This window comes from Micropterus dolomieu, linkage group LG01, assembly GCF_021292245.1.
Source record: "Micropterus dolomieu isolate WLL.071019.BEF.003 ecotype Adirondacks linkage group LG01, ASM2129224v1, whole genome shotgun sequence".
In the NCBI taxonomy this organism is placed as follows: domain Eukaryota; kingdom Metazoa; phylum Chordata; class Actinopteri; order Centrarchiformes; family Centrarchidae; genus Micropterus; species Micropterus dolomieu.
In genome coordinates this window covers 13,112,534-13,139,962 of record NC_060150.1, presented here as the reverse complement: position 1 = coordinate 13,139,962, position 27,429 = coordinate 13,112,534, and the positions used below count along the sequence as shown (strand labels likewise).

General features: G+C 38.3%; 2 protein-coding genes and 1 long non-coding RNA gene across 7 annotated transcripts; 1 reads left to right on the top strand and 2 right to left on the bottom strand.

The window, feature by feature from the left end:
• LOC123976362 (splicing factor U2AF 35 kDa subunit-like) lies at positions 1–8,293 on the bottom strand. Its single transcript, XM_046058472.1, has 8 exons — positions 8,157–8,293; positions 6,758–6,845; positions 5,765–5,831; positions 3,490–3,539; positions 2,650–2,748; positions 2,286–2,419; positions 359–451; positions 1–273 (listed from the first exon to the last, which is right to left on the bottom strand). The coding sequence occupies exons 1-8, from the start codon at positions 8,198–8,200 to the stop codon at positions 165–167; spliced, it is 684 nt and encodes a 227-aa protein (XP_045914428.1). The 5' UTR covers positions 8,201–8,293; the 3' UTR covers positions 1–164.
• A 16-nt stretch (positions 8,294–8,309) lies between these two features.
• LOC123976348 (B- and T-lymphocyte attenuator-like) lies at positions 8,310–18,838 on the top strand. 4 transcript variants are annotated; one of them, XR_006826337.1, is made up of 10 exons: positions 8,310–8,488; positions 10,579–10,924; positions 12,461–12,784; positions 13,006–13,050; positions 13,229–13,345; positions 13,492–13,526; positions 13,615–16,545; positions 17,290–17,382; positions 17,734–17,841; positions 18,040–18,838. XR_006826337.1 is itself a non-coding variant. In XM_046058462.1 (7 exons), exons 2-7 carry the CDS (start codon positions 10,774–10,776, stop codon positions 13,960–13,962), a joined length of 1,020 nt encoding a protein of 339 aa, XP_045914418.1. In that variant the 5' UTR covers positions 8,310–8,488; positions 10,579–10,773; the 3' UTR covers positions 13,963–16,598. The 4 variants fall into 4 exon arrangements, 1 of the variants encoding a protein (XP_045914418.1); XR_006826338.1 differs by having other exon boundaries at positions 10,767–10,924; positions 17,734–18,838; XR_006826336.1 differs by having other exon boundaries at positions 17,734–18,838.
• On the bottom strand, positions 12,973–21,934 carry LOC123976370. 2 transcript variants are annotated; one of them, XR_006826343.1, is made up of 3 exons: positions 21,278–21,934; positions 18,684–18,777; positions 12,973–17,912 (listed from the first exon to the last, which is right to left on the bottom strand). It is a non-coding gene; the product is annotated as an uncharacterized LOC123976370 (long non-coding RNA). The 2 variants fall into 2 exon arrangements; XR_006826342.1 differs by having other exon boundaries at positions 12,973–14,005.
• Positions 21,935–27,429: the final 5,495 nt, after the last annotated feature.

The following is a 27,429-nucleotide window of genomic DNA, read 5'->3' as shown; positions in this document are numbered from 1 at the left end:
CAGAATTACAAATCTGTTTTATTGAGAAAGCGACACAAGCTCATCTTAAAAAAGGGGGAATAAAAGAAAAACGCTTTCAACAATTCACCAAAAAAGAAAATAACTTTGTCATCACTGCTGGGGTAAAAGGGAGGGATTTGGTGGGACATTGGATCAGTCTTCCTTCAGAATCTTCCAGAGCGCTCTCGGTCCCTCGACCTTCGCCTCTCTCGGTCCCGCCGTTTGTCCCTGGAGCGGGAGCGTCGTTCCCGGGATCGCGAGCGAGAGCGGTGCCTGTGGGGAGAGAAGAAAAGATTAGTTTGCTAATTCTAACGGATTCTCAAATAAAATAAAAGTTTCACTCTCAAGATGGCTGTACCTTTTCCTGCGGCGGCCGTACAACTCCCTTCTTAGTTCCCGCGATATGGGTTTAAGGTGCATGAAGTTGCAGAAGCCACCCCGGGTGCACTCTCTGTAGGGAAACACCACATGAAGGGACCTTGCTGAGCTTGCACTTGGTGGATCAGTGCCACGAGGAAAAGTTGGCTGTTAGTAACACATGCCGAGGAGCATGCCAGCCCACCAAGCAGAACATCTGATCTTTATTTCCCCCCACACTGATCTAGTTCTATCACAGGCAGAGCAAACAACCCCTGCCCCAATGGAAACACACTGAGGGACAGGACAGAATCACAAGTTTCCTCCCACTGTGCAAGGACAAAGTTTATCTCTGCATTTAATACAAACTGTGACAGTTCACACGGTGCCCAAAGTAACTTTTTGACCAGCTGCGGGACGAGGTTACCATTTTCTTGTTTAAAGAGGCGGTATTATGCTTTTTGGCTTTTCCCCTCTCCTTTATTGAGTTATATATCTTTTTTGTGCATGTAACAGGTTTGCAAAGTGAAAAAGCCCAAAGTCCAGCCCAAAGGGAGTTCCCATCTCCTTCGAGGTTCCAAGCCAGCTGAGGGATACTAAAATGTAACGTGAAAACACGACTGACTGCCGATTGGTCAGAGAGAATTGTCACTATTCACTGCATCATCATTGCTCCCGCCATCACACAGACCGCTGCAGCAACAACAGCAGAGGAAAACACAGCTGGAAGGTTTTCATACCGCTTATCTGTCTTTACATTCTGAGGAATGATGAAACGTTTTAACTTAAAAAAGAGAAAGCTGTGTGGATCGCTGGTGTGTGTGTCGCATTGAACATTACGTCACGGCAGTTGTGTGTGGCGTCACTATGACGACCACATAGTATCTCTGGGTATTATCTGCAATGGAAAACGAAGCAGGGCCGAGTAGAGTCGATTTGCGCTATGGTAGCATTTTTCGGCAAGGCAGCATAACGTTAGATCGTCAGAACACCGGCAACAGTTCAACATTTAGTCCTAAAAGACGATGCAATTCCGACCCTGTTTGGGCCTGGAAATTCACAACCTGTAAGTATGCTTTATTGGTTGTGAATTATATTTAAAATAAACACGGCAATGTAACTACACAGACTCTTCAAGTGTGGAGTTGTTGTAAACGTTGGCTAACACAGCTAAAGTTATAACTATAATGCTAATGTTGCACCCGATGTGAAAGCTACTGAGCAAACGTTCAAATTGTTTGGCCAATTTTTATGTAAAACTGAGTTGAAATATGGTGATTTTTGTAGTGGTTTATGGTAAGATGTGGAACGGAACAATGATGTGTGGTTGTGGACTTGTGAGAAACTTATACCATCTGCTAGGTTATGGTCGCAGTCTGAAGCGGCTTTGATTTGGATCACACTACCTTGTTTCTTACGACCCGCCCTTCTCTGCTTCTGATTGGCTAGTAGTCCTTACCTGGGAACTGCGCATGTGCAACTCCCAACAAAGATTTTGTTAAGTAAGATGCATCACTCTGTAGCTCAAGAGCGGAGCGTACAACACATAGGGTGAAAAGAGGAGCTGCAGCAATGTGCAGTATGAGAAAAATATGGTGTTTTTTGAAAATTAAACTATGTAAACCTGTTCTGGTACAACCCCTAAATAAGATTTTGAACCTGAAAATGAGCATAATACCACCACTTTAATATCTGCAGATCAGACCAAGTAAAATTAACGTTTTAAATTGGTCATGTGCTGGGTTTTTCGAGGTGGGACAAGGTCTTTTGTAAAAAAAAAAAAAAAAAAAACACGATAAAAAAACCTTTTAAAGCAATACTTTGTTTTAAAGTGTATTATATTTAAACAAATTTTTTATTTATTTATTTATTTTTTTACTTCATTAGGTACTGTAAAGTGCTCCTACAGTTTACCAAGTGTTACTTACCCCATTTCATACTGGCGGCAGCAAGCTTCCCTGAAGTCAGTTACGGGGGAGAGTTCTGCGTGGATGGGTTGGCCGTTGAACCAACGATTGTTCAGGTCCATGACCGCTTTCTCTGCATCCTCCTCACGCCGAAACTACACACAGAGGACACAAACTTAGGATAACTAAGGATAGCTTAGGATAAGTAATAACTAGCAGCAACAGACAATGCATCTATACTGAAAAATCTAAGAAGCAACGGGAAAAGTGTTCACTTCAGATCTCACTAAATGTGTTCTGTTTGAATTCAGTCTGTTTGAAATCTATTTATATAATCTCATTGCACTCGCTCCACCTCTCTCATAAATACATTTAGATCACCAACCTTTACATAGACATTGCCAACAAGGTGGTCGCCCAAGTTATCGCACACGTTCATTTCCTCCACCTCCCCATACTTCTCCTCCATCTCTGTGAACACCTCCTGTGTCGGAAATAAGACAGGAGACAAACAATTAGCCTGTCCAACTGGTTCTGATCTCTTACGTTTTACTGTATGTTAAAATTATTACCTGTTAGCCAAGTCTAGCACCTTGGCTAACCAGTTTCCTGGGGGGAAACCTTGTAGAGGTAATGTTTAGATATACGTTGGGTACAGAAGGAAACAATACTTCTGTTCAACAGGTTCACAAAAATCTAAAATATGAGTCATATTGTTGTGTGGAGTTTAGCCAACCCCATTGTTAAAACGCTGAAGTGAGACTTTGATCATATGCTGCTTTAGGGGGATATGTTTAGACATGAGCTGAGTGTTGAAATTCTGCCACTTGCTTCAACACATTTCATCTCAAAAGCAGCCAAGAAATGTTAACAACCTGCAACCATCTTAGCTCATCTTTAAACATGTAGAGCTTTAGATTTTTACACACAAATTGTCTAGAATGAGCTCAGCCACACTGTCATGACCTATTATTAAGGTCACAATTAAGACAACTTTTTATTTTCAAATAACACAACAATTATAATAAAAACATTTCTATTTGTCGTACTATATCCCATGAGTAAAAGTAGTACCAGTACAGCTTATTTCTGCTGTGTAAATATTGCCTCCTAATTTATTCTTGCTTCAGCGCAAACTGGACACATTTGAGCAATGTCAAAAGGCAGATAACAGGTGTGACGTGTGTAGAATCAGGACAAGGCAGCAGCACAAAAGGTCACTCACCTCAAAGAACTCGTCGTAGTGCTCCTGCATTTCCACATCGCTGACGGCACCTACAAAATGTCAACAAGGGGACAGTCAAGGCAAAGCTAGATGGACACCGGGGGTAAAAGATGGACTGTGTAACACCGTTAGCTTTTAACAAACAAATCTAACTGTAGCAACATAACATGATACACCTTGCTATAATAGTTACACCCTGTAAACATAGATCAAAAAAGGTAAAAGAGTCTGTATGTTATTAGTCATCTCTTTTCACAAGCCCTATTTCACAGAAACAAGGTAAAAACTAGCGCTGACGCTGACCCCTCTTAGCCTTCTCCTGCAGGTGGGGATTTACTTTTAAATGATTTGCCAATATTTAACATTCTTTACAAAAAAGTTTGTGTAACTACATGTACATTTATGTGCAGGAAGCCATGACGTGATACCACAGAACGTGTTTTTACTACTTCATGACGACCCCTGGCTATTACTTGAGGGAGAATTATCTAAGGCTGAGCCAGCACTAGTAGAAACCTGCTTCAATGAATCAGAGGCAAAAAAGTGTACTTGTAAAACTGGTAAGTGTAGAGCAAAGAACACAGAAACAAGTAAGTTAATTATAACTTGTATGTCTATCACATCTGTTTCACATCAGCAAAAAGACGGATCTGATACCAAAGCTGTGCACACTACTGCACAACACTGACTCTGGTAGTTAGGCCAGGAAAACATGCAAAACAGCATGTGGCCTGTATTGCTATATCCAGGAAATGATGTGATGCGTTACAGGACATGTTCCTACACTAAGCCAAATTTATGTGGGGAGGTGTGATACAGTAAAATAAGTGCAGTCAGTGCTGGAGGGTCCTGCAAATGAAGGGAGAACTTACAGTGTAAACCATCAGCAGACTGGGCAGAGTTTTGAAGGTTATGAAGGTAAATGTTCAAGAGGGAAATGGTCTGAAATACAAAACGTAAACTTCTGTGACATAAATCAACCAAAATAAAGAGCTGGGGAAGAAAAAAATGTGATTAGAAATTTTTCTGTCAGTAAATTGCTCTCTTTACTTATTACTTCTTGTGAGTTCAGGCTAATTATGTGATGGAGGTGACACTCATTGCCCACACCCCTCAGCGTTTTATGTTTTGAGATATTTGCCCTTTCCCCGACATTTAGGTTGTTTTTTTAAATTACCATTTTATGTTAGAGACTATGGCATAAACATGTGGGTTTAGTTTAGCTTCAATACAGAAAGTAGGTCAAAAGAATTGATTTGAAAGTTTTACTTTAGAGGCGAAAAACAAGAAAATTCAAATACACGATGATCCAGAGGTGATGTTTTAACAAGCTGAAAAGTTTAAGAACGGCGCTCTCTTTTGTCTGGTCTCGCACTGTGTTTCTTAAATTCATGCATTATATGAAACCGTGAATTTCATTTAACATTTTCTACTGACGTTACTGTTCTGACGCAACCTTGCATAACGCAGGTCATTCAAAAGGATGGATCACATTTATTGGCTGATAAATGAGTCTCCAGAGTTGTTAGTTATGTTATTTGGGGCTGAACGGAGGTGAATGAGCTTACGCGGTACACCAAAACTTTAAAGATTTCAGATTGCCCTGAATTGTGGCACTTGCATACAACTGCATACAACATTCATGATATGAACGCAAAACATAAGTAGTTGATGGTGCCGGTGATATTTCATAATCAAAACTAACAAAGAGGTAATTTTAGAGCCTCTTGTCCAAGGAAGGGTGCTGATACATGACTTTTGTCATATGTGATGCTGAAGTAACACTACTTTTCAAAGATTGTCCCTTTTATTAATGGCAGAGTGATTGCAATGCTTTCAAATTTACTGAATGCATGATTTAAATGTGGGGCCCAAAAGAAAACAGACAAGTCAATTCTACGGCCGTCCTGCCCATTACACACTTACCTTTATGAGAGGTACTGCTTCAGCTCTACTAGACAATGCTCAACCCATTAACTGCACTCAGTTCTAAGTTTTCTTACCACAATTAGCACAATCTGTAAGTCCCGTTTGCCTTGTTTGTGTTTGTCACTGTTCAGATACTTATCAGTTGCAATGAGTGAGTCACGTGACAGCTCAGCTACACAGGGATGAGAAATTAAAGTATCAGAAGCAGGCGTTTGTGCTTTTTGGTTCGGGACTTAGGTGATAATGGGGTTTCAGCTGATAGGGCTGAAGCAGTACCTCACATCTGTAGTTATAGGTGAGCATCACTTTTTGGTAACAGATGGTTGCTGACAAATGTTTTACTTACAGCGAGAAGCGTCGGCCGTCTGTGCACTGTTCTGGGGATTACGGTAGATGTTTTGAATCAAGATGGTCTGCAGAACAAAGAAGCATGTGGTCAGACAGGATTCTACTTAGCTTGTTTACATCTTTTTGATAGTCATGCAGGCACAAGATGCTTTAAAACGTTAAAAAAAAGCTATGATTACCACATGTCTGGTATACTCAATTTTTGGGTTCCACTCAACCATACATCGACATCCTCCTAAAGCCAAAGTGAAGTTATATTGGCCTGTAAACCAGCCTGGGGTGCAACAAGTCTCCATTTGAGCGCCAGACATTTTCCAACTTGTACACAAAAGATCATTCAGCATAATCTCTGTAAACCACCTTCATCCACCCAGTATAATCTCATTAAAAAATAACAAACTGCAATATTAGAGAAGTTCATAATTGCAAAACATAAGCTCTAAAATACAACTGCTGGGAAAAAGAACTGACATAATACTAAATGACTGACTGAACATTCTAACACATTAACCAAAAAATAAAATAATCACATGGGTTTGGAACACTTTCTGCAGAACACACAGTACACACCCGTTACTTATTATTTACAAAACAAACTTCTGAAGAAATATCTCATCCCCAGTGCACATCAGCACTAAAGCCAAATGAATCCATGTATGAGAGATTACACAGCCAATATACTACATTAAAATGTACCTTGCACATTTTCATCTATTACAAATCTGCTTCATAATTTGCAGAATACAGTTCATACAGTATTCACTGGTTGAATTGGCTATGACCTTTGAAGAGAGTGTGCGCCTTGATAAGTCAGAGGACAGAATGTTTTGGCAACTGTGGCTCAAGAAGTTCAGCAGGTCACCCAATCATTCTTCTTCTGCCCCTGTACTGTACTTATTAAATGGAATTTTTATACATTTTGGTTACACCAATGTAGAAATTACAGCACTTTTTATACATTTCGGGAGAAACACTTTGGTTGGATCCTCACCTGGCTGAAGGTTGGTTTGTTGTGCAATCTCGAGCAGCGGTCTCCATGTCTGCAAGCTCCGATTTTAAAATAGAAGGAACAGTTGACCCTGAAAAATAAGAAATAGTTTCATCATACACATACACACAGTATATTGTTTTTTCAGTTAATTCGGCAAAGGATTTGTTAGCAATATTCTACTTTTGTGATTGTCAACAAATTCCATGAAAAGACTGTGTTTTTCTATATTTCTCTAACCTATCTGCGGTTACCATTTCCAAGTTCAGGTTAAAAATATATAGTCAAGTCATTTCTTAAAAAGAACTATGCACTGTAGTGTTGAGAAAAGTTTGCTACAACAAGAGAAAGTAGTGTGTTTTGGGGGAACTACATTTAGCAATATTATTTGTGCACTACTGAGCATTTAGGGCACCAGGCCAATGTTCATCATAATGTAGAACATGTCGTCCAGGGCAACGGCGTGGCTCACTGATGTGTTTTTTTTTTACACTGATGGAGCTCTATGGCAGAGAGGAATAAGCTATATCAGGCTTTGAATACACAGGCAACACTTGTAGCAAATAACTGTGAAGGCTTGGTTTTCATAGGATTTGTTTACAAAATAAAAACCAGTTATCCCAGAGATACCTATTACACACCTATTAAGTTAGTCCAATATGTATTACATCATTGATATATTACGATACAATTACAGTTAATTAAGTTACCACAAATCATTTCTTGGGTTTAAATTTTAAACATCAGATAAGTGATAAAACATATTGTACCTCCACTTATTTGAATGAATGACATGACGGTAGATGCCTCTGCTTGGCCATCTTAACTTTACCGGTTTTGTTTTACTAACGTTATCTGTTGTTGTTACTTGTATGACCAGTAGTCTTACTCAAATAATCGTCACATTGTTGCAACAAATGTACAATGAACTATAGCGATATTTAGTTCTGTAAATCGCAAACATTTTATTAACCGCAAATGTGTAGGGTGCCTTTTGCTGCACTCCACCGGTGACACGGAACAAAACAAACCGCCTAAGCAGAACAGTTACTCTGCTAACAACATTAAACAGCTAATCGAGCTACAAGCCGCCAGGCTATTTAATAACCTACAAAATGTACTTCCAATGTACCAAAACACCTTTGAAAATTTTGTAAAATTACACATTTTGGCGCAAAGCAACAGCACACAGTAGCTGCAGATGAGCTAAGATTCCAAGAGTTTCATTCAATGCGTTAGCTTGCTGTTAGCTTCCTGTTGCTAAATTAAGCTTGACTAGGATATTCAAAAGAGCTGCGGCAACAAAACGAATCCCGCTGGAAATGAAGAACCACAGCAAAAACACTTCGTATCAAACCTATCTTGTAAGCGCTGAATAAAAGAAACATTAAATAAAACTTACTTGTCTTTTTCTGTGCCGAAAATGGATGCCAGGTACTCCGCCATTTTCGGCTCGTTGGAGACGTAGTGAAGTACGTCATTACGTAAAAGAATGGCGATTGCGCAGTTGTTACCACCCGACAACTTGCATTGACCCCGAACGCCACACAAACGCGCTGTTGTTCAAGAAAAAAGTATTTCTTCTCAACAGTGATTTTCTACTTCCCTCAAATAACCAACCCCACCGCTGGACTAATTGCTGAAATGTCCACACAATATCGCTACAATTAATCAATTACTTGTAATTTTACATTTTATTATTTCCCCCTGACATGTAGGCCTACACAGCAACAGGTGAGTAGGCCTAAATTATTTTACTTGAGTATTTCCTTTTTCTTCTACTTATCAAATATGGTGCGCTGTTATAAATAAAACTAGTCAGGATATAAATTAGTTAAATGCATCAGTACTAATAGTCCAAAAGATTAATATATAGGCTATAACAGTCTGTAAGTGTGAGTAGCTACTTTTAGTTTTGAGAATGCTGCATATTGCTGCTAATAATTTGTAACGTACTTTAACTTAAGTAAAATTTTGAATGCTTCATTTACTGGTAATTGGTATAGTACCTTTTACTCAAGTAAAGTGATCTGAATGTTTCTTTATATTCTACTAGCATTCCCCTAAAAATATCTGACAGCTACAGGTTTTAAATAAAAAACATAGATTAAGCTCATTAACGCATTGTTGGGGTCAGGCCACATAATGTGACAACTTCTTGAAGGTGGGTCTAAATTTAACTAATGTACTTTGTGTAGGTAAAATTTTGATGTAGGACTTCTAATTAAGTATATTTCCTGATTAGGAGACTTTACCCATGCTTTTATTGCACATAAGCCTACCTGTTTCCTTGCTCAAATAGCCTGAGGATGTTGCCACAATTAATCAGCAATTTCACTTGTTTAATTTCTTCCCTTTCATGATTGTACACAAGATTTAAGTATTTCCCGTTTTAATTTACTGCATTTCATAGAGAATGATTTTACAATTTTGTCCACTACAGTTCTCTGACGTGTCTAGTAAATATAAAACATACAAATCAATAAATAAACAAAATGTCAAAAAAGTAAATATTCTTACATCTATTTTTCTTATCAAACAGAAAAATACAACTGTACACCTTCTGAATTCAAGTTTCTCTCTTTCACTGAACAAACTCATCATAAAACACACTTCATATTAACCAGACAGAAAGAAAATAAAACTCAACCCTCTTGGTTAGTTTTCCACTGTTCCAACACTCACAAACTCTGGTTTGGTCAAGATAAACCCTGAATTCACCAAGTTAGATGTGAAAATATTCTGGCTCTACACGCTGTTGCAGCTTCTCTGATGTCTGACCTCCCTCTCGCTCATCTAACCCTCTTCTATTCCTTCCTGAACCTGCTGCGTCATTGTCATTGTCCTGGTCAGAGCCGCTGTTATTCACCTTGATATTAAGTTAACTGCAAGGCTAACTGAACTAACTCGCTAACGGCAGTTAGCAGCAGTTATGATGTGATATTTGATATGCTGCCCTCTATAATGGGAGAATGACTTAAAAGGTGGAAAGAAGACTCAATTTGTACACATTGTACAATTAAAAGTATAATTTACGTTGGGCACTGAAGTGAGCCTGAAGTTTACTAATGCTGATGTAATCAACTTTTATTTTGGTACTGTTTTGAATGCAGCCTTTTTATTTCAGTATTTTCCAAGATTTCTTTTACCTTCCCTTCACTGTGCTTATTTCTCGAGAGTTTTAGCCAGAGATATCCTGACTTGTCTTAAGTATAGGTCAAACCCCCAAAACACTGGATTTCCTATAATACAGATCAATCACACCAATTCAACTCTGACACCATCAGGGTTATTTTTTCAAACTTTAGAAAGCACCCTCTAGAGCAGCAGAAATAATTATACAACTGTTTTCACAGGCTAAACGTGACAACTAAAATTAACGCAATGTGTAAAATTGGTGGCGTGGGCTCATTGACACATGAGCAGTCCACAGGTTGATGGTGTTGCCTGATAGCAACCACACGCACACATCAACAGAGTGGGTATTAAAGTTCTGGAGGCCAATGCTCCTCTGTAGTGCAGTGTATATCCTCTGAAACCACACCGCTGTGCACAAGGCCGCACGAGTTTGCAGGAGGCGCAGATGGTGAAGATGAAAGGAAAGGAGAGGGGAGAGGAAGTCAGCTTGAAGAGGTTGAACCACAGACGCTGGCAAGACGTAATGAAGCCGATGTCAAGGTGCACAGACTGAAACAAGACATGAACTGTGAGAGGGAGCTTTTAGTAAAAAAAAAGGAGATCTTCTGCAATAGCTGCTGTATCGTAGCAGGGTCATTACCTGAAACTGTGGGAACCCCCTAATCTGAGATGTTTTCCTGTGTTAGATCTGCAATATTTGCAGAAGCGAGACCACCCACCGACCTTCACCCCCCTCCACTTTACTCACCGCCCCTACTTTAAAGGGGATGGAGGCAGAGAAGGTAGCGAGCAGAGAGTCGAAAGAGGAAGCAGCATGTAAAGTAATATTGCTCAGACCTCAGCCTCAGCACTTCTGTTTTTTTTAAAAACCAAGTAATGATATGCCTGGAGGAACCTTTGCCACTTGGATTGGCTGTGACTGGAAGATGACGGGAGGTTTCCCTACTGTTCCCATTATGAGGCCTAAACACTGCTGGACCGTCCTGCATGTGTCCATCTTGGCAGCGCTGCTTCTCACCTTAAACGCTGACAGTAAGTTATTATTTTTTGCGTTTTTTTACTACCTCAGTGTTTGTGTAGTGTTACCTTTCCTTCCTCTGTAGGTGTGTAATGTGTTAAATCAGGCTTTTTGACTGAAATGTCATCTTATTTGATTTATGAGGAGAACTTTGTAAGCACTATCCAAATCTCTGGTAAGTGTTGGAGGCCTCATTTCTGTATAGTTATGAACTTTAAAATGCTGTGTCCACGTGGGATTTAGATTTAAGATGCAACTGCAAAGTATACAGGCAGCTCATATAGTTTTTAAAAGGATGGAGTTGGGGCCATCTCCCAAACGAAACAAGTATGTTGAATGTGAATGTGTTATTGAAGTATGTAAATTTGACTGTGAATATCTGTTAAACTGACATGTAAAACAACTTAGTGTCTCTTTCAGATGATGAAATTTTACTTTCTCTTTATTTCAAGAGGGTGTTTTTCGTGTGTGTGGGAGCTTGATGGAAACAATTCGAGATGTCTTACAAACATAAGAGAGGCAGAAATATGTTTAAAAACAAGGCACAAAAAACTTTATCTGCTTTATTTGTCATCTTCCCACTTCATGTTCCCCTTTGCACTACGTCCTTCCTCATTAAAAAACTACTGATGTGATTACTTATTCTAAGAATGAAAAATGGCTGTGAATGACTATTTTCTGCCACTGACCACAGTGTCGCTCGTATATTTATTCTGTGGTTTCCTTTTGCTTTAAATGTTTTTCTGTGGTCTGAGGACAGAGCAGTTATTATTTAATGATGAGTTGTGTTTAAAAATGTCCTTGGTTCAAAACAAAATCATAATCCTCCATGTTAATATTATCACTATGCACGTGTTACACAAGTAGTTTCCCATCAGCTCTGAAAGTGAACAACACCAAATAACTGTCTCTGAGAAGATCAATATTCATGAAATGACAAAACAACCTCACCACAAGGTCCGTTTTGTAGCTGTTTTGGATCATACATCGTCAGCAGATGCAGTGTATACATCGCTATTTGGTGAAAACCATCTCCAGAATTTATAATTTTTCAGATAAACTGATTGATTAAGTGCTCCTGTACAAGTTGAAAACAATCTCTCGCTGCATCATCGAGAGAACTGGGCTGTTTAATTTCACTCATGAGAAGTCAACAATTTTTTCACAGGACAGCAGCAAACCAGGTTATCATGGAAACATGTTTATTAAGTTTCTAGTTTTTCACGCATGCCTTTGGTGTGAGAGGTTCAATTCCCCACTGTGACACGTCCACCAATGTGTCCCTGAGCAAGACACCTAACCCCTAGTTGCTCCAGAGACGTGCGATCTGACATGTATAGCAATTGTAAGTCACTTTGGACAAAAAGCGTCAGCTAAATGAATTAATGTAATGTTATACAATTCTTAAATATTTCTATAAAATGTTTTTCTATCTGATTGTGGGCCTCTAAAATCTAAAAGAGCAATTTATTTGCGACATTACAGTAGACTATCAATTGAGGATGAATGAACTTAATCTTTTACGTGTCTGTTTTCATTTCCTTTTGCAGATGAAGATTCAAATTGTGAAGTTCAAATGAGAATACGTCGCAACACAGTTTACAAAGCTTTCCTTGGAGACGTCTTCAGGATGAACTGCACAGTTAGTTTCTGCAACAATTCACCACCAACAGTCTTCTGGGTTAAACATGAGATAACTGCTGTCCCTGTCAATGTCAGCAGTAGCAGTCACATTAAAACAGGGTGGGAAAGTTTTAACCATTTAGAAGGTGTATCGTATCTGGTCTTCCAAAACATACTCACAAGCGACTCTGGTGTGTATCGCTGTCGAAGTGAAGGCAGTGAGAGTCATTACATCAACCTCTCTGTTTATGGTGAGTGTTTTTTTTCAATAATTTAATACATATATACTAGACTCGACTGACCCAAGACACTTGTGTTCATTCATTGTAAATTGTTCAATTTATATCTGCTACTGAATAATAAATGAACAAATGCAGTGCTACACTATATATATATATATATAAAAAACATTTCTCTGCATAAAATGTTTCTTGTATCATTAAGACTTAAGATTCTTTATTGTTTTATACAGTACGTGATGATGAGCATACCAATGTTACAAAGAAGAATGACACAAGTAAGAAAATTGCATATATAGTATTTCACAGCAACACAGCTAGGCTATTCCACATGCTTCCCGTGACTTAGTTTTAATCTGAATATTAAAACGTGTTTTTTGTTCTTTCAAACACTGTAGCCTAGGTTTAAATACATAAAACATTCATATGGAGTCAAATTTCCTTGTTTTCTCACAGGTGGCACACATGTGGATCCAGAAAATCTCTGGATGTACTTGTACACTGTTGCTGGGATTGTGGCATTCGTCATCATAGTGATAATTTTATCTGTCGCATCAATGCGAGGGTGTAAAGGTAAGACGTTCCAATTCTTTATTCATTAAAAGGGAAATCTCCTTTTCAAGATAAAATGCCACCAAGTATTTGAATAAATATACCATATAGGATGTGATCATGGCTCTGAAAACAGTAACTAATTATACTAAAATGTCATAATGTAGGGAAATCAAAGAAAGAGATGCCAACTGAAAATCAGGTAAAACAAAGATACATTTAAAACATACAGCCACCTCCTCCCTTTTTTATTCCTTCAACCATTTCAATACTTTTTTGGATGTTTACAGTATATGGCAATCCCCATGGTAGAGCAACCATACCCCCATGCCAGCCTCCAGCGCTCACCAAGAGGAAGTCCCTCTGCCCCGCCATCTCGGAGATCTACCCGGAGAGAACAGCCCTTGCAACCAAATGAGTTGCCATTAGCAAGAGACAATGAGCGCCTTTACGGCAAGATAAAAGGGGACAGAGACAGAAAGAGGAATACAGTGGAGGAAGAGGAGGGTTCTGTTGTGTATGCGGCTCTCAACCATCAGCTCCCAGTTGGGGCTGCTGCTCGGCCGCGGAGGCCCCAGGAGGAGTTTTCGGAGTACGCAGCGATCCGTGTTCAAGACCCCAAACCCACCAGACACTAGAAGAGCACTGACGAACATTTCAAACTGGTACATCTCAGAGGAGCTATGGAGGACAAGGGGTGCAGATACATAAAACTCTGATTTAGACAGCAAAAGTGTTTTCATTTACATTTTTGAGAAATCTGCTCTCATCACAACATGAGGATGCTACAACACATACTTCCTACCCGTCCTACCTTTGACTCCAAAGACTTGTCCTATAATGTAAGCACTAAAATTGGCATCTTCACCATTTGGTCAGTACATTAAAGGCTTGCACACCTGCACAGTTGTTTTCACTGATTCGCTGATTAGACCTGTGTTCTAGTCTAAGTTTGACAAAGCTGTGCTGGGAATTTGTGAGGTCATCATGTACCAACAATAATAGGTACCAGTTGGTATGTCCTGACTTGAACTGGACTAAATCAAGCCCGGACCAGACAGTGCTGGTTTGTGCTGCTTATGGTTTCCATTCCATTTCAATTTGGCACCCCAAATGACACAAGCCAACTTGAATCAACAGCTCTGTCTGGCAAGTAAGCAAAATACAACCAATATCAACAACAAACTGGACAAATAAACACATATTTCACATGGCTTGTCAATACTGAATCGAAATACAAAAGGTGCAGAAGTCTTTGCTAACACTTAAAAGCTCTAAAAAGATGAAATTTAAGTTTGCCACAGCATCAATACCACCTGCTGCTGTATGATTATTAGCTTATTGATATTAAATGTCAGAGCTTTAGCCTCCCTCCCTGTATGTTACTAGTGTAAAACAGAATGGCCAGATGAAGCACAGCCTGTGAGAGAGGTGCAAGTTGTCCCGCACTAACAACGTGCAACATAAGAATTAAGGGAAATCATGCACAGTCTCTACGTATTTGCACAGTCTAGGGAAGATGTCTAATCAGACACGATAACTGAAAACATATGCTAGGTGCACCACAGGTGTGTAGGGCTTTTAACATTCGGAAATATGAGAAATAATACACAGAAGCTGATGAGCTTTAATGTTTTCTTAAATTGCTAACATTGCTATTGTGATTTTTTTTATATTAACAATTTTAGAAGATAAGAAGATAAAGGTACTTATCCTGTTTTGCTGTAAGGTTGCCTTGTTTACATTACAGAAGACCTGGAAAAAATACTGACATAATCCCTCCATGGTGCATTCCCTCAGATCATTGTGATCTACTAAATTGTAGGTGCATTATTCAACCCTCGTTTTAAAATGGAAATAGCCAGAGAGCAAACTATTTCAAGGATAAGACAGGTGATATCCCAAATTATTCTTATCGTCAACAAATCCAATTAAAAAAACAAATCTACATCGAATTGATCAACTAACATGTATTGTCTATGTATCCAAAGCCATCCTATTACTCTGTGCCATGGAGCTCCAGTTTCATCCAAAAACTTTTCAGAACACCTCAATAAGCCACCTTGTTGCACTGGCTGACATGTTCTTTCACTAAAGTTTATTTAGAGTCAGTGCCACATACACAGTCCTGCAACTATTATACTCAATAGAGCACCAAATGTGTATTAATACGCGGAGGAAAATAGTCTCCAAAAATTAACTGTTAAGTCTTGTTTGAGTAACTTCCGCTAAAACTTACAGAGCACAGCTGTTTTAGGAAATTACTTTGAAACTATAAAATCAATGAATAAAGTGAAAATATGTGCCCCTTTTTTAAAGTTTTACGTCTTCAGTAAGAACCAATGTGCTAGCAGCTGAGTGCCACATACAGGATGAGAAGTCAGAAGTGCAGCACTGCAGCACCATCTCTTACCAAACTAAATACAATTTTACAAAACTTTTGCAAACTGTCTAAAACTAATATGGATTTGTTTGTGATCTTGGTTGAAATGTTTTGTGTCATGCTTTCACAGTAGGTTAAAAATGTGCTTTGTGCTGTTGCACTTCCATGACTTGAATTTACTCTATTGGGTAACATCTGATAACTAATAGTTTTATGAACTTAAACCTGATGTACAATATCAACTACTGACTCATTTTCTGACTATATGAATGACTAATGAACTCTTGTAATTTAGTGTTTCACAACCTTTTAGAATAATTGATTGTGTTTCTTTAACTGGGAAATAGAGAATGTAATTATCTCATTTTGTGCAATCAGATAATATAATGTATATCTATAACTGATGATTTGAATTATGATTATATGATGCTATCACCGCTGACACGCCTTGTGCTGTTTTTCCTTCAAAACTATCTAATAGCATCGAAGCAAGAATGGTTATTCGAAAAACCCCGAAGCTTCAGATGTACAGAAATTGAAAAAACTATTGTGTGTGTGTGTTTGTGTGTGCTTCTTCAGTGCTTTGATAAGTTTGTTGAGTGTATTTGCTGTCACAGCCCACTCTAATGGGGGTACGCACATACACTAATCAAAAACAGGAAGGAAAGTCAACCACATGTCATTTACTGTTATACCTAGAGCAGACCAACAGTAATAGTTCCTTTACAGAGCAGGATAGCTGGTTCTTGAAGTGTTTCCACCATGAGACCTAACTACTGCCTGACCATGCTTCATGTGTCCATCTTAGCGACCCTCGTCCTCATTTTGGAAGCTGATAGTAAGTTATTTTTATTCTATCTACATCACTGGTCATGGTCATCATGGTTAATAGAAAATATTATCCATATTTCTTATACAGCCATTTAAGGCTGTACAAATTACATTAAATTTGCTTTTCTTGGTCCAACTGCATTGTCCACCCCACATTTGATTTTCGCATCTATGAAAGTTTTGATTACTTTGTGCTGATAAATACTAGGCTGCATATTGTATCACACAATAGCAATGTAATGACTGAGCCTTGTGCTGTAAGCTCATGTGAAATCACACTCAGATAATCAGCCTTAAATTTTAGCCTCTCATGGGCAGCACTTTCCTCCAAATCTCACCTCCCTCCTTAAGATTGGCAGACCTTGATTTCCAACCATGGCTCCAACCCAATATCTATCATTACATATAAACCTACACATTTTCATTTGGAAGAATTTGTTTTAGGTAAAACAGAACTGAAGGCAGAAAAGTGCTTTAACCACAAAGATACTGCAGATGACTTCCTGACCTGAGTTCTCTGTTTGATGGTCACAGCTGCAGCATGAAAAACCCATACACCTTTTTCTGTGATCTAATTATTTTCTGTATCATTCTAACGGGCTGAGTTTTAAAATGATAGATCATTTTCACTGCTGTCATGTTATGTCATCATCAGCTGATATCAGATTTTGATTTTGCTTTCAAGTGAGGATGAGTAACCGAGTCCTTCTTCCTAATTGTTTGTTTTGTTATTTTCTTTTTGCATGTGAAGACTCAAATTGTGAAGTTCAAATCAGAGGACGTCGCAACACAGTTTACAAAGCTTTCCTTGGAGACGTCTTCAGGATGAACTGCACAGTTATATGTACAGTATATAAACAATTCTTTTTTGTTTTATACAGAAAATTGTATATATAGTGTTTCACAGCAACACAGCTAGGCTATTCCACTTTCCATGACTTAGTTTGAATTTGAATACTAAAACGCGTGTTTTGTTGACACAAGTAAGAAAAATGTATATATAGTGTTTCTCAGTGACACAAGCTGTCCATGGCTTTATTTCAATCTAATGCTAAAACATGGTTTGTGCATTCAAAAACTGTATCCTATATTATTTAGGTTAAAATACATGCACACGAATAACGTATGTAACTGTCATCTGTCCATTGTAAGTGATTCTTTCTACTGAGTCAAATGCCCTTTTTTTATCCTACAGAAAGCTCAACAACTCAGGACACTGTCTGGCCATACCGTCTTGTTGGAATTATGTTGTTTGTCATAATAGTGACAATTATATATATTACTTCAAAATCTGGACGTAAAGGTGAGACTTTGTACATACTGTAATTGTTCAGCAGCACAACCGCTCTGCAGAGCTCCGGCTTAAGGTCTCATCTGACAAACAAATCAGTAAAAAATAAATAAAAATGCCACAAACAATAAGAATAAATGTGTAATACAGTACATATTCACTATAAGGATTTTGAGAACAGTAACTGATCTCTCCTGATGTCAATTTAAGGCGTCCGTTGTGCAGGTGAATCCAGGGACACACCAGATCCAAGCTGCCAGCCCTCGACTCAGGCCTTGTCTACCATTCATATCTATGAAAACGAATAATAATCCCCATGGTTGTGCCATGAAATCAATCTGTTACGAGTTAAATCTAAGGATATTTGGGCTATGATTAAAATTCAAACAGTTCCTAGAATTCATTTCAAGATTTCGCAACCTGTAAATTGTATGTGATTTATTCAAATTTTTACTGATCAGTGCTTTGTTATAATGTTTTGTATTTTTATGTAATGTGCTTTAGGAACTACTGGGTTGGGTTTAAATGGCTTTAAAATAAAAAATGACATTGACAAAATATGATCAATTTCTTCATAATGGTGTGTTTACTGTTGTAAATAACAATGGATCTCACTGTCCATTTTGCCTTTTTGAATTCCTGTAAATTGAGCTGTAACAATACAGAAGTGAAATCTTGTATGTGAGAAACCGCTATGATGAGTGTGCGAGTGCAGAATGTAACACATATACAGGTTAATAGTTTTATTTCCTGTACAGGTAACAATCTTGGTGCACATATCCGGTGCAGATACCTTATTTTTATGTGATTGTCTGTTCATCTATATTAGTGTGTGTCTGTGTGTGTTTGTGCACCTTTGTTCTTTATGCTCTTTTGATGTTGACTGAAGGCAGCCTTTCTTCTTGGGTACAGTATCTGTTGTGCATTTGGGAGCAGACAGACTGTCGACTGAAGAACAGGAAGCAGAATTAAACCACATGTCACATAAACATAAGACAAAGGCTGGATGTTGTGTTACAGTAACGAATATAAATAATAAACTTTCCCCCTCTACTCATCATCAGACTCAATCTCAGATTTCGCCCAACTGTTGAATTGTATTTTCAAATGTTACCTTTGGACATAAATCCTCATCTTTAAGATTCACTTCACATTTTAACATGCATTAATAGACAAATGAACCAGGCAACATGTAGATAAAAAGTTGGACAGCTTTCTATTATAACTTGCAGGCTAATTTAGCAAAGGAAGTAAACTGTTAAATAGTGATAGTTAGTTGATGATATGGTTAGTCTAAGATTTGCTAATTAGAACTAAGCACATACTACAGCTAAGCATGATGGGAAATTGAATTAGTTATGAAGGTATTTTGTTTTGGACAAGCGAAATGTTTGACCTGATGATGGCGCTAATTGAAAAGTTAGGGTATCACAGAGTTTAATTATAAATGATCCTGAGGGTGACCTACACTGCCAGGCTAAAAAAACTATAGGCCTATAGTTTACGGAGGAATTTGATGGGTCATTCAGTAGATAAATAACAACCAGGCTACAATTGAATACAAAGTTAAGCTAATTTAGCAAAGCCATTAACGTGTTTGGCTTAAAAAACTGAGAATGCTAGCTTATCTGACATAGTTAGCAAAAATGTGTGTAAAACTGATCACATTATTTACTGATGTTCACAACAGCAGCCCATTAACCATAAACTCTATATTGAACTCTGTCCAAGGTACTAATAAATTAGTGTAAATCCCAAGACGCCTGCCATATTTCAATATGAGTCATATTTACAGCTTGTTAAAGTACTTGTTTAGAGCGGACAGATGGAGAAACCTTTTTAGTGTTCTATTTTAGCTCATTGCAAGATTATGTCTCTCCCACCCTGAATCCAGGAAATGACACCTTTCAGTTCAGACTGAAACCAGCTCAACAAAAACTCAACCAAAAATCTCCATGGGCTTCCTTTTGTGAATTTTGAAAAGGTCATGAAGCATTTCATTTTTACAGCAGGAACCACATTCATTTTTATAGACAAAGAAAAAACATTAGTATACAAGTACAACGCTGGCAATAGTACAGATTACTGGATTTATAAATAAAATAAAAACAATTTTTAGGATAATACAGAACAAAGGGGACCAAATGTTTTATCTTCTGTAGGTGAAAATCTTGACATCTAGCATGCAATGACATTTATATTTGTAATTAACACAGCTGTTCAGCATCCTGATTTTAATGAGTGTGAACTTGTGATTTTGTGGCAACAAAGCTGCAGCCACAATGATTGCCTGATAATGTTTTGTAGACTGTAGACACTGTAGATTAAGCAACAGAAGCTGATAGTATATGTAAACAAACCAGAGTGTGCAATAGATGGCTGGTTAAATGGCCAAAAACAATTTGTAGAATGAGAGTGAGTGAAGCAGTGATAGTAGTGAGTTGGACCTGCAGTGCAAAGCTGCATGAAGCACGTGGAGCAGCGTGGCCTGTGGGATGTGCTACCTCTGTGGTTTTGAAAGTGCTAAAAGCTGACGTACATTGCTGCATTGCCTGCACAATCTGGCATAGGCACTCTCCACACACACACACACACGTTCCTCTATCCCAATGGGGACATCTTATAGACATAATGCATTCCCTACCCCCTCACCCTGACATTAACCATCACAACTACATACCTAACCCACCATTACCCTTTACCCTCCCCTTAACCAAACTGCTTTTTGAGGGTTAAAAATTGTTTTTAGGATTCAGGTTACAATCTCTACCTGCAGGGACCTCAAGTTTTGACCCATGGTGACAGGAGTCCCCATAAGTTAGCATGCATTAAGGTTAAAGTCCCCACCGGTATATAAAAACATGAAACACACACACACACACACACACACACACACACACACAAACATACATGACTCCCCACCCAACATACTGCATCGCCCACCATCGACCATGTGACACATGCAGGTAGAGAAACTCATTCCCTCTTTAGAGTTATAAACAAGGAAGTACAAAAACACGTGTATGGGGCTGTTTTCAGCTGTTATTAGGTGTCGACATCTTTCACAGCGGTGCCATTTTCTTTAACATGTTATTTGTGTCCAGTGGAAGTGTTTAATTGTGCACAAAAAACTTGAATAAAGGCTTGATGGGAAAAGGGAAACGCTTAATAACAGTCACTTTAAAACAAATTAAACATGGTCGCCATCTAGTGGTGCAAAAGCAAAAGTCACTTTGTGACACAGGTTGCAGACACATCAACAAAATCTTTACGGTGATTACTGAATTCATTAATTCCTACCAGTGTGACTCCATAAACCATTAAAGCCATAGAGGGATCAAAACAAAAACACACTGTTTCCTCCAGGTAGCCTCTAATTTTAATTAATAGTCAAATTATTTGATTTAATGACATAATTATCACTGATAATGATCAAAATAATACTTACCCTTTCCTGTCTTTGTGAGGTTTGTGGAAACTGTAAGGAAAAACAATGTCTTTATTTTACATGAAATATGTTTGGAGAAAACGCTACAATGCCCCACTCAGACACTCGTTTCCAAAACAGGATAAATTCAGTTTGAGAAAAAGTCAAGAAAACTGATCACTTTCTGAGACAAAGAGGGTTCCCACTCTCAATCTAACACACTTTGTTTACATTTTTACAAATGCAAATGTCATTCTTTTCAAAGAAAAACTCTGGGCTACACTTACAGTACATTAACACTAAAGGGGTTCTTAACGCTGCCACTGAAGTAGCACTTCATCTATATCACCCGTCATGTTGCAAATATGTCCATTCGAATTGATTTTAGACTTTAATGCTGAGTGGATTGTTAGAATATTTTTAACAACAATTAAACAAATGTAAACCTGTCAATATGCAGGTTTGCATTTGTAATATTCTACCACCACTTTAAGTGTCAGATGCTGGACATTCAAACAATTTATCAATTGGTTTTACCATTTATCTAATATTGTTATTGAGAAATATCCAACTATTTGACCACGACGTTTAGCTAACTACTTCAACAGAGTTTCCATGACTTTTAGCTACTGCTATTACTACTACAAACAATTTCAAATATTTCATATTAGCTTTATATTTACATTACTTTTAGCTAACTGTTTCAAACATTTTTTTATTACATTACTGTAACTGTGAGATTTCGGCTCACTTGTTAACTGCAAGTTTTTTTAATATCATCTCAATTAGTGTCCTGAGTACTACCAATAAATAATAAATACCCCTGGTTGGGAATCCTTGCATCATAAGTCTAACTTCTAAAATAATTTTAAGGAATAGAAACCATTGCATCCTGCAGACTAAGGTTGAACTGATGGCGCACTTTAATGTTATGTCAGTAATTATTATTTTGGTGTGAAACTCAGTTCATCCATGACTCACAATTGACTGACTCACTAATAACACCTGAAACAGTTTGAACGGGATGTGGGTTAATCTGAAGCTATTTTAAGCTTGAAATATTTGCATTGTTTAGTCATATATTATTTGAAAAAGTCAAGTCGTGATGCCAGTTACAGGGTCTGAGAGTTGAAATAGTAAAGTCACTGGAGTGGGCTGTGGAGGAAATGAGTTTCCTATTGTGTGCGTATCTGGTGAGGTTACTGTCCCACCCACAGCCTTCATACATCACCACCCAATAATGTCAAGAGAAACCAACCTAGTGTGGAGAGTTCAGTTACTTTGAGGTATTATTTGACAACCCTAACCCTTACTCAAATATCTCCAATATACATTACATAAAAACAAACAGTGAAACAGCAGATAGAGTTTTATTTCTGATCTACTTTTATCCTCAGCACCAGTACAGTAAATCATATCTCTTACAGATGCTACAAAGGTGAATTCTGTTCGAAAACACTTTTGACATTGAAGACTGAATGATTATTAAACTGAAAGAAAACTTAAACAGCAGGTAGACAACAAACAGCTACGTTTTTTAACTTCAATGTAGGCATTTATTAACATTTAACCCTTATAACTGTCTTTATATACATATAAGACTTCACTGTAAAAGTAGATGACCATCCAACAGCAATGCTTAATTGTTAACAGAATATATGGTTTTTTTTCCTGATGAATGAGATTTTCTACAAAATTAACTATACTGTACACAGCCCACGTGGGCCTATATTAATATTTTCCCAAATAAATGGTTAAATTCTTAACACTGATGCTCCTCACACATGCTTCACGCACTCCAACACCCTCGCACAGTTTCTGTCTCACACAAACAGTGATTCACGTCCGCGAGGTTCCTCCACACAGGAATCGTTTGGGCGGTGTAAACCACCGGGTACATGAAGGTTACAGGCTGACCACCCTTCTCTGTCCCGCACAACACAGCAGCTATAAATAACAAACCTTTCATTCTTCTACTCAAAAAATCCGTTGAGTCTGAGTCACAACAGGGCTGGTTCACTAAAGGTTTAACCTCTGTCCCCCTGCTTCTTTTTGATTTACTGTAACTTGCAAGTCTATTTCAAAATTGGAATCCTTTTAATCATACCTCTCCTCTATTCTATATAACCATTAATCGAGTTTTCAGGTTTTCAGGGGACGCAACACCCTGTGGTGGCCATATTGGAGGTCCACAACAAACAATATTGGTAAAGAACAGCTGACGTGTCCCTAAGGTCTGTTTTTAATCAGCTGTGAGTGATGGGGTCCTAAATGAAGGCAACATTTTCTGACAATTTTAGAACAGTTTTGGTTATTTGGTGTTGGTGTCTGTCCCCGTGCTCTTCTCGCTAATTTAAAGTGTACAGGGCTTATTTGGAAAAAGGTGACGTCATGTAGGCTAAGCTCAGGGAACAATCAGAAATCATAATTAAAATCTGATGACAGTTGTGGGGTTTGTTTGATTATGTTTCCATATCACTGTCAATCAAATCTCACACAATGACCTGACGACAACTAGGAAAGTTTTGTTCCTACTTTTTTTAGAAAAAAAAATAAGATTTGAAACCATGTTTTAAGGAGCTTTAAAGAAAAAATGGGTTGTTTTTGAATGGGAACTAATAAACTCCCTCTCTCTGATAAATTATTTATGTATATAAATTTAGATCCAAGTAATTAATTTTCTTAATAAGCCACCCAACAAAGTCAAAAACAAAATCTACTCAACCTAAATTTAAATTGAAAATATAACTTATCTCACACACACACACCCTTTTTAGATTATCACTTTAGCCCAATAACTGGACCTTCTTCGTGGAATAAGATATAAAACCTCTATTCATATCACAACGATTTGATCAATTATCAAAGCAACTATTCTACTGTAAGTGTAATATCTAGCGTTAAATACTGTGTTTTTAGTTCTGTTTACTTTGTAATAAACAACGAGAAATTTGTGTCTGCACTAGCGGTATCTTCCAAGCTCATAGAAGCAGAACCGGCAGTGTTGTCTCAGCTCTGTGAAAGCTCTGTTCCCTTCCTCTGCACGCTGAGCTGGAGGGCACGGTGCTGAGCAGCTAGGTCAGGCTCAGAGCTCCCCTGGACCTTCATCAAAGCAGCCATGACGCCGGGCTCCAAATCAGTCTGGACAGAAAGAGAGAAGAGAGACACACAGTTAGTTGGTCAGCCTTGTCCTGAGAAACTTTCCACAATGTTTGATTTCCCATTTTGCATTAATCACGCAATCCTTTCTCAGCACTCTGCATGTCCTGTCGGGCTGCAACACCTTTTTCCCTGACATATTCCACCAGTAAAAAGTTGAGCAGTATAAGTTTGACATAAGGTTTTTGGAAAGCTGGCTCTAATTTCAGTGTTTTTACCCATTTAGTGATGAGAACATGAACAATACATCATGCACAGGTATACAGTTGACTGATTTTTTATTGATTCTTACACTGATCTATGCACTGTGTTTATTTATTTTTGGGACAATTTACACAACAGCAGACACTTTCAAGTTTCATGCCCTAACTTGTTCAAAAAGAAGTTTTTCGCTAAACACTCCGCTCCTATCAGGAAATCAGCTTTTCATCCCATTTACTTTCTGCTGTATCCTGTTTGTTGAGCAATATGACACCATCTAAACTGAATTATATTTTCTTTGTATAAAGTGTGAACTTCTGATTGATGCAATAAAGTAACTGATATATATATATATATATATATATATATCCCCCCCGTTTCCTAATATTACTATGACAACTACGTATAACCCTATCTTAATAGCTAAAAGTTTTCCATAAACGTCCAAAAGACTGGAATCTTTATCATAAGAAAAAATTGTTGGGCCAGAAAATATGATGCTACTGCTCATAGTATAGATTTGTTAAAAAAGTACAAAGCTGCATTTATCATACACAGAAACAAGCAAATCTGTGAGTCTACAGCCATGCTAGCTGTTCTGTGAGGTTTGAACTGTATGCCAACATCAGAATGACAATGCTAACGTGCTAATGCCTAACATGCTTGTTTACCCTGTTCACCATCTTAGTTTAGAGGGTACTAACAGTTGCTGTATATCACTAAACAAAAAAATACAGCTTTGGCTTGAGAGTCAGGTCTTTGGTCATAAACCAAAGTAGTGAACAAATTGAAAATTGGTGTATACAGAACACAAGGCAAACAATTCCATACTGTTTCTACAGCAGCACCAAGTGAAGAGTGAGAGCTCAAGGCAAAAATATCTCAACGTCATGGGCAGAGGTAGTATTTACTTGATGTAAAATCCCACACAAGAATGCAAGAATAAACACAGCAAGCTCATACATGTCTGCGCACGCATACACCAAAACGCCGACTGGGATCCAAAAGACCACATGCAGAAAATAATGAAACACTGCAGGAATTCCACAGTCATAATTAAGTGCCTGCCACACCTTAATGTCAGCTACATGTGGCAGCAATGTGAGTTATTTAGGAGGTGGCTCACTCAGAAAAAGTCTATAGTGTTGAAGCTGAATCGACACATGTAGCCTAAAAGCCAATTAGAGCAAGAGTGATGAGTTAACCACACTGCAGAGGACAACACATTTTACTGATAAAAGGCTCAATATTAGAATAATTTTAAGGTTAAAGATGGTTATTTTTTTGCAGTGCAGTGACTTGCTCTAGTCATTTTCTTCATGTTAACAACTTGGTATGCTTCTCTGTATTCTAAGTCCAATTCATGTTCTGTGTCCTTTCTCGGATCTCTAAGGAGTAATCAGTTTTGCCCTCATGATTCAAGGTCCGGCCGGTTTGTGTGCTGGACTGGATGTGGTCACTCCTCCACACTTCCTGTGATGCCACAGATTGAGAGGTGCCACTGAAAACATTTGCTTTCACCGATAAAAGGTTCATATCTGTGGCGAACTTCCTGTCCTTTGAGCTGTGCCACTGTACCTTATAGTCTGTACATCTCCACTTGGGCCACACCAAAAAAAATCATGGAAACACAGACACAAATAGACCAGTAGCATTTTACTGGAAGAACCTCAGGCCTTGGCCCTGCTTCCCAGCCGTGATTGAAGCAGGCCAAGGCTGAATTACGCCCACTGATTCAAAAGGAACCACAAAAGCCTCTGTGGCCGGCCTGCGGTGCAACTTCAGCCGCAGACATCACAACTTTTCAAGCCATCCACAGTGGGTTTCTCTGCAGCGCATCATCTCTAAGCATTTGTCAACATAAAGTTTTACTGTGAACTTCTGTTGTGCAACCAACACGCTGGCCTGCATCTCTTCTGCAACAACTTAAAGGGTCAACTGACCCAAATTATAAGCAAGCACATGTTCCCTCTCACGTCTAGTGGCATCCAAGTCATGCAGATAGTTTTGGTTTTAACTCTGAAAGGTGCTGATTATGTCTTAAATATTTAACGTTATAGAAAATATACTTATATGAACGTTTTCAGGGGCTTTGAAAGAGTTTTCATAGGGACTATTTCTTATCAATGTTCATACTGACCAGGACTTTTTCTGGAAATAAATGTTCCTGTTAACTTTTCTAAGTGTAATTTTCCAATGATCTGCATGGCTAGAAACCACATTGTGTATCCCCAGCCATTGCATTAGTTTTAAATGTGTTGCTAATATTAATGTTAATACACATTGGAAGTATTTGACCCCTTGCTGATTTTGCAGGTTTGCCCACTTACAAAGAATGCAACAATCTACAATTTTAATCATATGTACATTCTAACAGTGAAAGACAGAATCCCAAAGAAAATTCCAGAAAATCACATCATATGAATTTATAAAAATTGATAACCATCTGATGAGGAAAAACAAGTATTTGACCCCCTACCAAACAGCAAGTATTCTGGCTCCTACAAGCCAGTTAGTCTTTCTTTAAGACACAGCGTCAATCCCAACCAATTATCTACATCAAATACACCTGCCTCACCTCGTTACCTGTATAAAAGACACCTGTCAACACCCAAACAACCAGCATCCAACATCACCACCATGGGCAAGACCAAAGAGCTTTCTACGGACATCAGGGACAAGATTGTTGATCTGCACAAGGCTGGGATGGGCTACAAGAGAATCGGAAAGCAACTTGGAGAGAAAAGATCAACTGTCGGTGCAGTTATCAGGAAATGGAAGAAGCACCACACCACCGCCAACCTCCCTCGGTC

Coding starts and splice junctions, on each gene's coding strand:
- LOC123976362 (XM_046058472.1), bottom strand. CDS start 8,200: ATGGCGGAGTACCTGGCATCCATTTTCGGCACAGAAAAAGACAA. Junction 6,846..8,156: donor TTCGGCACAGAAAAAGACAA/GTAAGTTTTATT, acceptor CTTATTTTTCAG/GGTCAACTGTTCCTTCTATT. Junction 452..2,285: donor TGCCGCCAGTATGAAATGGG/GTAAGTAACACT, acceptor GTTTCCCTACAG/AGAGTGCACCCGGGGTGGCT.
- LOC123976348 (XM_046058462.1), top strand. CDS start 10,774: ATGCCTGGAGGAACCTTTGCCACTTGGATTGGCTGTGACTGGAAGATG. Junction 13,051..13,228: donor TACAAAGAAGAATGACACAA/GTAAGAAAATTG, acceptor GTTTTCTCACAG/GTGGCACACATGTGGATCCA. Junction 13,527..13,614: donor AGATGCCAACTGAAAATCAG/GTAAAACAAAGA, acceptor GGATGTTTACAG/TATATGGCAATCCCCATGGT.